The 12,236-nt window shown below is 59.9% G+C and overlaps 1 protein-coding gene across 4 annotated transcripts in view; it reads right to left on the minus strand.

The window, feature by feature from the left end:
* Positions 1 to 234: 234 nt before the first annotated feature.
* Positions 235 to 12,236, minus strand: part of EPHA10 (EPH receptor A10) — a 41,414-nt gene continuing 29,412 nt past the window's right edge. For 3 of the 4 annotated variants that reach the window (XM_045476785.1, XM_045476783.1, XM_045476786.1), the window contains 10 exons: positions 10,132 to 10,240; positions 6,955 to 7,016; positions 6,712 to 6,837; positions 5,463 to 5,648; positions 4,962 to 5,023; positions 4,531 to 4,734; positions 4,081 to 4,230; positions 3,695 to 3,888; positions 2,872 to 3,027; positions 235 to 2,706 (listed from right to left, as the gene is read on the minus strand). In XM_045476785.1, the coding sequence (XP_045332741.1) occupies positions 2,592 to 2,706; positions 2,872 to 3,027; positions 3,695 to 3,888; positions 4,081 to 4,230; positions 4,531 to 4,734; positions 4,962 to 5,023; positions 5,463 to 5,648; positions 6,712 to 6,837; positions 6,955 to 7,016; positions 10,132 to 10,240 (1,364 nt within the window). In that variant the 3' untranslated portion in view covers positions 235 to 2,591. Of the gene's footprint in view, positions 2,707 to 2,871; positions 3,028 to 3,694; positions 3,889 to 4,080; positions 4,231 to 4,530; positions 4,735 to 4,961; positions 5,024 to 5,462; positions 5,649 to 6,711; positions 6,838 to 6,954; positions 7,017 to 10,131; positions 10,241 to 10,587; positions 10,724 to 12,236 lie in introns of those variants that run through there. The other variant, XM_045476787.1, reaches the window with a different exon arrangement.

Genomic DNA, 12,236 nt, shown 5'->3' on the forward strand with positions numbered 1-12,236 from the left:
TGAGTGTTGCCTGGTGGGTGGGGGGGGTGGGGGGTGGAAGCCTTCTTTGGTTTGCTACTTCTGAGACCAGGCTGCCCTCTCTAGACTGGGAAGCCTTCCATGGCAGGAGTCATTCAATTAATCTCACAGACAGACCTCAGACACACACTGGAGACACCCCACGGGGAGTTGGGGGAGGGTGGAAACCCTCCCCACATAAGCTCTTAACAGTTAAGCAACTGTCACTGAAAGAGGTACCATTATCACAGACAAGTTTTTATTATTTTGTCCTGCATATAGAACCCAGGAAATATAAAAACATCTCCAGAATTAGTCAAAGGAACTGCATCCCCAGCCAGCCCCTGCCCTCCCTGGATGGGCTCAGATGGGGGAGCCGGAGGGTTGCAGGCCACTTCCCTCTGTCCAGTGAATAAATTCCATACAAAAATAGATCTGTAAGGGCTCCCAGAGAGCCATCGGCCTGCATCTGCACAGGGCAGAGGCCTGGGAGCCCTCAGGATTACGGGACCTCGCTCCTCGGTGGAGGGGAGGTCTACCCTGGACACCGAAGTCCTGTCACCACAGCCAGAGGGCCCTTCTGCAGAACAGCTAGGGGATGGGGAGGGGCCTGGGACCTTCAGAGCATGATTGATGTAGCTAGAGATGGGGATGAGGCACCCTCCACCCAAGAAGGGACACTGGTCCTTTTCCAAGCTTGGGTGGGGGGAGGGGCGAGCCTGGAGGGCACCTGGCAAGGGGCCAGACCCTCCAGCCCTGTCAAAGGTAGAAGCAGGATCTCAAGTCTCAAGGTTCCCCCCCCCCACCCGCCACCCCACCACCGCTATACCCTCAAAGTCACTGACTGGGGCAGTGCTTAGGAGGTCGGGAGCGGAGGGAGGGGCTCCAAGGAGAGAAGAGCAGCTTCTGGCAGGGTGAGGCCAAAGGCACTGCTGTGAGGCACCGTCCTCCACCATGGGTGCTCCCCAAAAATGCGCTGCATCTTCCAGCCTCCAGCCTCCTCCTCATGCTGGCCCCTCTGCTTGGATGCCTCTTGTCCTAGGCCCTCCGCCTTGGCCTGTGCAAAACTCCACCCACGCTAAGGAAAGACAGCCCCCACACCCACCTTCCAGGCCTTATGCATCTGCTCTCAGCCAAGAAGCCCTTCCAGACACACCTCCGTGTACACAAATCATGAGTGTCCATCTGCCCTCTGGCCCAACGGCCCACAGACCCCGAGGTCTCCCGTGGGGCCTGGGGTATTTTTGGAAGGTGCACCTGTAGTACTTCTCGATGCCCGAGCTCATCTCCCCACTTAAGCTGAGCCCTCCAAGGGCCAAGGCCAGCTCTGTGTCTCATTCACACCCTCCTCCTTCCCACCCATCTCACCCCACATACAGCCAAACCCAGAGTAGGCATATGCCAGGGATGTCCTGGACCAAACTCAGCCCCTGGGACCCTGTCCAGATCCAGCTGCCTTCCTGCCATCCTGTGAAAGCCCCGGCCTCACGATCACCACTGCCTCTGGCAAGCCCTTCTGGATAAGGAACTCAGGAGTTAGCTCAGTGTGGCCACTCCTGCCAGAGGGAGAAGGCGCTCTCCCACGGGAGGCTGAGTGGTGGCCAGGAGACAGAATTTGCAAGAAGGGGTCACCTCAGAACACCCCTGGGCTACCTTGGGGGGAGAGTGTTGGTGTCACAAAATAGGACCAAGGACCCTCTCTCCAGAGCCAACCTCATCCCTAGACTGGGAGCTGGGGGCATGGGTTCTAACTCCAGCCCTGGCCCTGACTCCTCAACAGGCCTCGGTTTTTCCTATCTGCACAGTGTGGCTCAGAGCCTGTCAGAGAGAGAAAGTCCACCTCTGAGGCTGGAAAGCAAAGTTCACGGGTCCTCTGAAGAGAAGCTGTCTCCCCTCATGCTCTCTGCAGATGTCCGACCAGTGAATGTATAAAAGGAATGCAAAGGGGAGGCCACGATGGGCCTCAGGGGAGCACCAGGACCTTGATGGCCTAGTCAGGACCCTCACCCTCACCCTGAACTGTCAGCCCAAGGGCAGGGGAAGCAGAAATCAGCTCCTGAGTCTAGGGCCCTTGGGGTCCAGCCCCTGAGTTCAGCACCACCTCTGCTGCCTGAGCCTCAGGACCAGTGTGCAGACAGGGCCGAGCCCAAGTGCAGGCCCTTCAGGATGGGCTGCCGGGCAGTTGGGGTCCTCGCCAGGTCTCACAGAAGCCCACTAGGGGCCCGTGCCGCCAACCGGCCAATGGGTCTGTGGGGCAAAGGGGCACCCACTGGGGTAGGCCCCAGGCCCCAGTGCGTGTGGAAGACAGAAAAACATGAACCAGGTGATTTAAAGCTACATTTCCCCTCCCCGCCCTGACCACCTTGGTCTCTGGGACCAAATCTCAGGGGTTCTCCCCAGGGATTTAAATCCTTTGGCCCCGGGGGACGGAGTCAGCAGCCAAGGTGTCCAGACTGGGGAAATGGGAAGGGTAGGCGGAGGAATGGGGGGACCGCGGTCCCGAACAAGCTCTGGGCCCGAGTGCAGGGAGAGCATGCTCACTGCCACACCCGTGGAGCGCAGCTGGCCAGGGTCCTTGGCAGGGCTGGGGCCGCTCACACCTGCACCCCCTGGCCTTGCATCTGGAGCACTCGCGCCCGCAGCGCACTGATCCCGCTGAGGAGGGCCTCCCGGTGTTCGGCCGAAGAGATGCCCAGGCTCACCAGGTCCCTGAAAGAAGGGCCGGTCAGACCCAGCAGGCTCGGCCCTCTTCCACTCTCCCTCCCTCTGTGTGGACAGGGGAAGGGTCTGGAATTAGGACAGGCAGGGGGTGAGGGCGGGGGGGGGGGGTCCCGGGTAGATAGGGGCAGGGCCCCTGGGGTTTCTCGGACTCACTGGGCACCCATGGCAGCCACGGCCTCCAGGCTCCCAAAGCCACCTGCAGCAAAGCTGTCCTTGTAGCGGCCCAGGTCCAGGGCCTCCAGCCATGCGCCCACGGAGCCAAAGGAGGGAAAGGTGGAGAAGGCACGGTCTGCCAGGGGGGTGGGAGGCCTGGGGAGCAGAGGGGCTGTGGTCAGTTGACAGCAGGGATCTGGTGCCCAGACCTGGTCACTCTCCTGAGGAGAGGCCACCTGAGAGAGGACAGGAGATGGGGAAGGTGACCCAGCCCCAGGGTGGACATGGCTGCATGGAGCATGAGGCACCCCCAGAGCAGGTGAGGGTTTCAAGACACCAGTCAGGTAGGTAGAGAGTGGATTGCACCTGAACCAGCCAAAGGTACTGGGAGGATCTGGAACAGTCTGGGGGATAGGACACACCTCGGACAGTCTGGGAGGTGACCTATATTATATCTGGGGCAACTAATACTCATTTCACTTATTCTATTTATTGGAACTACCACACACATTCACCCAGTCAGTGACCACTGTACTGGGATGTGTGAGGCAAAACCCAGCACAAGCAGAGTGACTGAGATGGATGAAAATGTACATGAGTCTGAGGCAGGCAGAGTATTAGCTCTATCTGGGGCAACTGGGTGAGCAGGCGTAGCTGGACAGGTGGGGGAGGACGGGGTTGGGGGGGAGCAGGACAGGTGGGGCAGGTGGATGTGGGCCATGCGGGGAGGCCACTCACGGAGAGTGAGAGGTCGGCCGGCCGGATCTGGCGTGGTTGGGGATAGGCGGGAATGTGCCTGTGACAAACGAGGCATCGGCTGTACCTGGGAGAAGTGGTCGCGGCACACTTTGGGGGTTCTGGGTCCTGTGCCATCTTGCTCAGGATGCTGTGGATCTGGGAGAACCTGGGTCGCTCGCCTGGGTCCTTCTGCCAGCAGTCAAGCATCAGTCGATGGAGGGGGGAGGGGCAGTTCCTGGGGGGTGGCAGCCGAAAGCCATCCTCCACTGCCTTGATCACCTGGGCCACGGAGGTGAGGGGCAGACAGGAAGATTTAAGTCCCTCCAACGCATGCGCACGTCCCATCCCGAGGAAGACTCAGGCAGTGGCCAGGCAAGACCGGAAGCAAGCAGACAGTGAAGTGGGGTCTCAGGCTAGGAGGTCAAGGGTCACTGGGCAGGGGTCAGGAAGTTGGGGCCTGAGGTCACTCACGTCTTGGCCAGACATGTCCCAGTAGGGCCGCTCCCCAAAGGCCATCACCTCCCACATGACGACACCAAAGCTCCACACATCACTGGCAGAGCTGAAGTGTCCAAACTGAAGCGTCTCAGGGGCGGCCCACAGTGCCGGGCTCCGGCCGCTCTGTGGACGGACAAGCACGTCAGGGGCAGGAAGGGACCGGCCCAAGTACACCCGGGGCTCCCCGCCCCACACAGCCCCAGATCCAGCCCCGCCTGCCATCCTCTCAGCTGCACGTCTGGGGAAGGCACATAAGCTGACCAGAAAATGAGGCCCACGCTGGCCTTTACTCGGGACCAACGGGGGGCAGGGACGGGATTGCAGGCAGCGGCCCCGACACAGCCAGGAAGAGGGGAGAAGTGGGTGAGGGGAACTCTGGTGCAGTCTGATGGGCAGGTCTGTCTGGGAGACGGGAATCCTCACCATGGTGGTATAGACGGCCTCTGCTCGGTCCCGGGGCCCCCGCCCAAAGCCAGAGATCTTGCAGATAAGGCCACTGCTGACCAGCACACGGCGGGCCGCCAGGCCCCGGTGAACGTAGCCCATTTCCGACAGGTACTTCATGGCTGACGCCAGCCCGGGCAGCAGCCCCATCAGCTGCCCGGCCACCAGCTGGCCTTCATGCCGCTGTGGGAGGAAGTGCTACACACTCAGTTCCCTGGTGCTGTGTGACCTCAGGGAAGTCACCTGGCCCTCTCTGGGTTTGCCCTGTGACCCACCAGGCCAGCCTGGCCAGTGGGCACCTTTTTTAGGGAATGATGCCAAGTGCAAGTCCCACCAAAGAGAAAAGTGAGGGACGAAGAATAACATGGCTATCAGTACCCTCCCCCACCCCAGCGACCCAGGCCACTCACCCTCAGGAAGCCGTCGAGGGCCCCGTGGCTCATGTACTCGGTGACGATCATCAAGGTGCTTCCTGTGCCCAGGGAAGGGGAACACACCCACTGAGCTGCCTGCTCCCCTCTGCCTGCACACGTGCTCCCCCACCTGGGCCCCAGCCCGGGGCCAAGACGGCCAGAAACAAGTTTCTCCAGTCATGCCACCCTCCTGTGGGGCCCAGGATCCTCTATGCCAAAGAACAGAAGAGGAGACCTCCGTAGGAAGACCACGGTCAGGAGCTGCAATAAGTTTGCTAAGAAAGATCACCCAAGGTCCAGGCGATCCACCCCACAGAGTCACTGCAGGTCAGAAAGGCCTTTCAGGGTCGGAAGGGCCCCCGAGTCAGTGAAAGCAAGCTGAGGCCTTCTCTCCATCCTGGGCGGCCTAGGAAGGGCCTAAGCCTTCCATGGCTGAAGGAAGGGCACCCCACCTCCACCCCGTGTCCACCCCCATACTTGCGGAGCACAGGGCCTTACCTCGGGTGACGACACCCTCCAGCCGCACGACGTGGCCATGGTCGAACTGGCCCAGGGTGAGGGCCTCGGCCAGGAAGCTGAGCCTCTGAGAGTCGGAGCAGCCGTCCCTCAGCGTGTGCACGGCCACGGGGAGCTCCTGGCGGCCAGGGAGCTGCAGACAGCCGAAGGACAGCTCCCCGAACCGCCCTGTGAGGGAACAGCACCTCAGACAGTCCCCCGGAGGTCACCCGCCCCCAGCCAACCCAGGCAGGGTGAGCTGAGGCGAAAGCAACTTTTGGATCACAGGCTCTTCTTGACCTGGGACTCAGAGCTCCCGAGTTCAAATCATGTAAACCGAGTACCAGCAATGTGACGTGGGCTTCCTCTCTTTCCTCTCTGGGCCTCAATTTTCTTCCCTGTGAACTGGGGGTTCCTCCCGGCCCTCCTCAGCAGGAGATTTCAAAGACTCACAGAGAGGATACTGCACATGCAAGCGTATCAAAGGCTACTAAAGCCCAGGGTGACCCAGGAAGGGTGACGATGACATCTCCTCTGCCACACTACCCCTTTCTGGCTTCTATCCAGTGGGTCTGGCAACAGTGTCGGGGACAGTGTCTGGCTCCTGGTAAAAGTGGCTGCCTTCTCTGAGCCCCGGGGCTGAGGGTTTGCAGATGGGAAGGAAGGAGGCCAGGAGACTGAAGAGCAGAGAGCAAAACACCTGCTATGAGCCAGGCCGGGGTGCTGAGGGCTGCAGAGTCCCCACCTCGGCTCTGCATGAGGCAGCTATTGCACCCATTTTACAGACAAGAAACAGGTTTGGAGCAGAAAGGGCACGCGCCCCTGGCCACACAACTGGGCAGAGGTAGAGCCAGGGCAAAAACTGAGGTTTGGTTGTCTGGTCCCAAGTTTGCAAAGGCCCCTCCCCACTGCCCCATGAAGGCCCGGGGCCTAAACCTCTGCCAGCGGCAGTCTGCAGAGGCCGGCTGGAAAAGGGCAAGAGCGGGGAGGTCTCAGTGACCTTGGGGACAGGGAGGGTAGGAAGGCAGGGTCACAGACTCCTCTGCCATCCCCTTCCCTGGAACCCGGTGGGCGGAGGTCCCGTTTGGTGTGGAGCTGGGGCCTCCTGGCCAGGTGGGGACTGGGGTGAAGGCAGGGCTTCCGGAAATGGGGGAGGGCCTTGGGGCAGAGGCGGGCTTGCAGGATGGAGGTGGGATGGAGTGGAAGGGGGCGGTTCTTGGGCTGTACAAGGGTCTCTGGAAGCCCAGCTTGCCTGCTCCAAGGCTTCTCTCCAGTGTGACGGTTTTTGCATCCAGCTCCTTGGCAAACAGATGAACAGCCTGCAGCGGGTCCCCACAGCTCTGGGGGTCTAAGAACGTGCGGCGTGTCGGGACTTTGACTGCAATGCAGAGAGAGACAGAGATGGGCCCGAGGAAGGGGGCCCGTGGCCGGGGCGGGAGCAGTTACGCAAGCACAGCAAGGAAGAGGGCTAAGGAGGGGCCAGGCAACAACTCACAGTGGAAGTACAGCTCCTCCTCGTCGTGGGCATCCTGACCTCCTTTGCCATAGGGGCAGGGCCTGCGGAGGTGCAGAGTCCTTCTCTGAGCTGGGCAGCATCCCCTTCCCATCTCACCAGCGCCCAGGGTGGCAGCTCCTTATCCCTTTCAAACCACAAGATCTGTGCCCCAGATCTTGCTTGTCCTGCTTTGAAAGCAGTCAACCTATAACCCTAGCCCCAGACCTAACCCCTCATCCTAATTATTCCTAATTATTTTTGCTCTGAGACGCAATGCACGTTCTTGCAATTCCAGAGGCACCCAAATCCATACCCCCGACTTTGAACCCAAGCTGCCTGCCTGCCTACCGGTGAGCAATTCAGGTGGCCCTTGCACTCAGGGGGGCCTTGGTCTAGCCAGGGAAACAAGCACTGAGCATCAGTCACAAGCCCGCTCACAGGTACCAGCAGGGGAGAAGGGCACGACGTTGTGAGAACACACGGCGGAGGGACCTGACCCCCTAGACGATCAAGGGCGGCTTCCTGCAGAGGCAGTCATGGACCAAAGTATGGCATCACCATCAAAAGCACCACAGACTGGTGTTTGGGGCCCCTGAGGCAGGGCCTTGCTGGCCCAGAGGAGAGCCCCTGGGGTGCCGAGGTGTCATGACTCAATCTGTATTTTAGAAATATCATCCTGGCTGCAGCTGTGGCCCCGCAGGAGTTGGCCGTGGCTCAGTCTACAGGGTGAGTGTGGACACAGAGAACAAAAAGCAAGAGGACACAAGTGACGTTTAGGTGACAGGGGCACAGGGCTCAGAGACTGCTAGAAGGCAGAAAGGGGGAGAGAGAAGGGAGGAATGACTCTTGGTGTTCTGGTTTGCCCACCTGTTCATGGTGGTGCCGTTTACCAGGACGGGGTGGCAAAGGGCTTGTGCTGAGCCGGTAGGGTCTGCTGAGCCTACAGAGTAGGCAGGGAGGGGCGGGGAGTAAGGAGTTAGAAAGGAGTGTGGGGGGTTTGGAGGAGGGGTCTTCTCTGGAGATACAAGTTTGGGAGCTGGGGGCATTGTCCAGGAAGACGACAGAGCCTGGGAAGGGGGACTGTGAACGAGTCTGAGGACCCCAACACTGAGAGATCGAGTAGAGAGGAAAGGAACCGTGGAGGACATCACAAAAGAACCACCAGAGAAGCCAAAGGGTAACAGAAAGGAAGTCAGGGGTGACACTGTCACAGGAACGAAGGAAAGAGAAAGTGGAGCAGAGGAGAGAGACGGCGTGAAGGCTCCAAGGAGGGGCGGTTAGGGAGACTGGAGAGAGAAGATCACCCTTCTGTACGGATGGGAAAGGGGGAAAAGGCTGCCATTTAGGATAAAATGGTCATGATGGTGGTCAGTAGTCCAGGCTCTGGAACCTCATGCACAGACTGGCTTCCCAGCCCCTCCACTTGGTAGCTGCGGGACAGGGAGGCTGGGATTTCTCTTTAATAAAATCGGGATCAAGACAACCCTACCTGATACAGCACTGTTGCACAGAGCTTGCTAAGCAGTCAATAAATGTCAGCTGTTATGTGGGGCGGGGGGGGGGGGCACTAGAAATAGTATGGGTTCCTGCGATGGCGAGAAGGGGTGGGGTTCGGATCACAGTGGGAAGGAGCAGGAGGAAGGCACCTCCTCTAGAGCAAAGGGAGGGGGCGGGCGGGTGAAGAGACAGGTAGGTGTGCAGATTTGGGGGTGAGGAGCTGGGGGGGGCGGCAATGATGCAGTGAAGGAGCAAGTGCAACCAATGCGGCCGAGGGGGCAAGCTGCAAGGACAGGGCACCTGCGGGGCACACGTGCAAGAGCTGGACTCCGTATCTGGGGCGATGGCCAGGTCCATGGCAGCATCTGGGAGAGGGACGTAGAGACATCAGACACCAGCCTGCAGAGGTGGCTGGACGCGCCGGACAGGTGCCATGCCCATCGGCATGAGACCGGCAGGCTCTCCCCACCTCCACTTCAGTGCCATTGGATTTTGAGCGGGTTTTGAGACCGACCGTGGCTTACTCTGCCCACCCTAGTGCATCTGTCTCCAAGGTGCTCCTGGGCAGCTACTCCTGTCCTGCACAGTCCCTGCCTGGAGGGGTGCTCCTTATGCCCCTCTCTCCCTGCTCCTCCTCCCGTCTCCCTGAGCCCTTAAGCTCCCAGCCAGGACAAGAGGCTCTTGGCTCCTGGGCATTCCAGCTTTTCCAACTGGTCCAATATGGGCGTCTGAGCACTGGAAAGGGGCTCACTACTCCTGTCCTGCCTCCCTGACTGTCCTGGCCCAGGCAGAGCTGGCTCCCAGACCCACGGGTCAAGGCCCTCCCCTCCTCAGTCGCTTGCAGTGCCTCATTCAAGGCCACACAGACAGTGCCGGGTGAACGCTCGCTGTCCCTTCAACCCACAGGCAGTTCCGGGATGCTGAGATGTGCTGGGATGCGGCTCCCTGACCAGCCATCACTCTCCTCTGCTACCCCCGCTCCAGCCCATCACACGCAGACTTTCCAGCCCTCAAGTCTGCCGACCTCAGCCCCAGCCTGGCACCTCTGCGTGCAGCAGTGTGGCCGTGGGGAGAAGGGGCAAATACACGCTGTGAGGTTTCTGCTGCATGCAAAAGGACTGGAATCTTCTCTGAACCAAACTCAAGCTCCACATCCTTTCCCCTCCTCCCACCCCCCTTCTCTGCCCACTCTCCTGCAAGCTTCCTTCTGCTGAGCGTTGGGTGGGGGGGGGGGGGGGGGAGGTTCTGGTTTATGAGTTCCCCTCCCTGTCCTCCCCCCTCCCACATGCAATTTCTGCCTTTCTTCCCTTCGCCTGTGTTCGAGGGCCTCCGGATCCCCGGCGGGCAGGGGCTGGGGGGCCTCTGAGCGCCTCAGGAGAACCCTAATCACACTGGAGCAGCTGGCGCTTGATTCCATCCTCAGTGATGCCTTCTGACATTTAATGAGTTAAGGAGCTAAATCCCCTTCATCCCAGAGCGGCTGAGCTAGCTGCAATGCTGGCTGCCGCGGGAGCAGCGAGCGGGGGAGGGGCCGGGGCCCGTGCGAGCCAAGCCTGGATCTACACAGCAGTATGCTTGCGTGTGCAAATGCAGGTACAGACACAGGGGCCGTGAGCACATGTTAGTGCGCACGGGGACACGACCCACCAGGGGCCAGCCAGGCTGGGAGCGGCCACCTACCTCCTCCACATGGCCAGCACGCTCATCACAGAGCCCACGACGAGGAGGGCTGAGACGGTCACCACCGTGACGACGACCGCAGGGCTGTGGTCCCTGGACCCTGAGGCAGCTGGGGGTAAACCGCGAGGCTGAGGCAGGCAGAGGACCAGGCTCCTGGGGAGGCCCCAGTGCAGACGCCTGCCCACCCCCCACAGCACCTCTGCACTTGGCCCCGGCTCCCACAGCAGAGGGACCAAGGCAGCCCCACCAACCACACTGGCACCTGGAGCTTCCTCCTCTCTCAGGGCCGGGCACCTCCACGGCAGTCCAGTTCGGAGAGAGAGGACCAGGGGTCCAGACAGGCAGGGCTGCACCTCTCCTTCTGCCTTTCCGATGGGCACTGACTTAACATAGCTCTGCAGGGGGCACGGCCTCTCACCTGAGCTCCCCAGCCCCATCCAGACCATCCACCGACAATTACAACGTGAGTTAACGTTTAATACACACTTACTCCATTCAGGGCACCGTGTCACGTGCCTTAACTAAATGGTCCTGTTTCATTGTCACAACAAGCAGGTAAGGCGGTGGTGTCTCCATTTTATAGCTGAGGAAACTGACATTGAGAAAAGTTGTGTGATGGGCCCAAGGTTCCACGACTAATACATGGTGAGCCGGAGGTCTGAACCTGATTCCAAAAGCCTCCACTTTGAACCATGTCCCCAAGAGAGTGGCCTAAAGGACCCCAGGCTCTCAACTCCATCTATCCATCCATCCAACATGTGTGACAGGCTGGCGCCAGTACTGGGGAGACGGTGATGAATGAGCCAGAATCCCTGCCCTGGAGGAGTGTCCAGACCAGTGGGAGAGACAGAAACAAAAATCCTAACTGCAGAATGACAACAGAAACAGACTGCTGAGCAGAGGCATGCTCGTTTCTTCCTAAAAGCCAGCGAGGAAGGCTTCGCAGAAGAGACGTGACATCTGCTCTGGGCCTGGGAGATCGGAGAAGGTCTGGGTGGTGCTCAGACGCACGTGCTGGGTCTGGAAAACGGCAAGCCATCCTGTGGGGCTGGGATACGGACCACAGAAGGCTGAGAGCACCAAGACGTGACGCTGGACAGCGGGAGGAAAACGGGAACTGGGGAGGAGAGGGCACCCGGAGGGCCTGGGATGCCAGGCTAAGAAGTGGGAACTTCATCCTGAGGGTGACAGGGAGCCAGGGAGCAATGGACAGGGTTTCTGCCTGAGGGGGAAGGGCTGGAAGTATCTGCGGCCGGGAGCAGGGATGGACAGGAGGTGTGCGAGAGAGGTGCAGGTTTGGGGAAACTATCGAGAATGGGGGAGACGCTATGCAGCCCTGAAGACTCCACTGAGATGAGATGAGACGTGGGACACAGGACTTGCGCTGGCTCTGGGCTCCGGGAGGAGGAACACAAGTGCAGCACAGCGTCCGGGCAGTGAGGGCCAGCACAGCTGGGGAGCGTTTCCCCAGGGAGGATCTGTAGCGCCTGGGGTGACATGGGGCCAGAAGGGGGGTGACAGCCTGGGATATGAGGTCAGAGCCCCAGGGCTGTCGGGAAGATGTCACAGTCAAGTGACAAGGGACAGAAAAGGGAGGGAGAGTTAGGGGCCAACAAGGCCATGGTCAGAGGGGGGATTTTAGAGCCCATGTTCCCAGAGGTGGGGACATGGCCTGGGGTCTGGTCAGGCCAGAGGTGGGCGGACATGCCAAGAACTATGTGGAATGAGGTATCCGTGTGGACATGGAAATGGAGACAGGGCAGTTGTGGAAGGTGGCCTCTGAGATGTCCCCGCTGGATTCTCTACCTCCTGGTATTACTTAGTCCCCTTGAGTATGGGTTTGACATAGTGACTTGTTTCTAACAAACAACGCAGCCAAAGTGATGGGATGTCACCTCCAAGATGAGGTGACAAGAGACTGCAGATTGTCTCGGGCACCCTCTCTCTCTGTCACTGTCTCAGGAAGAATCTAGGTGCTGTGTTATGCAGAGCCCTAGGGAGAAGCCCAAGAGGCAGAGAACCACGTGCTCCCAGTGAACAGCCAGTGAGAACCTGAGTTGGGAGGCAGATTCTCTCCCCATTAGGCCTTGAGACGACCGCAGCCA

This window comes from Leopardus geoffroyi, chromosome C1, assembly GCF_018350155.1.
Source record: "Leopardus geoffroyi isolate Oge1 chromosome C1, O.geoffroyi_Oge1_pat1.0, whole genome shotgun sequence".
In the NCBI taxonomy this organism is placed as follows: Eukaryota; Metazoa; Chordata; class Mammalia; order Carnivora; family Felidae; genus Leopardus; species Leopardus geoffroyi.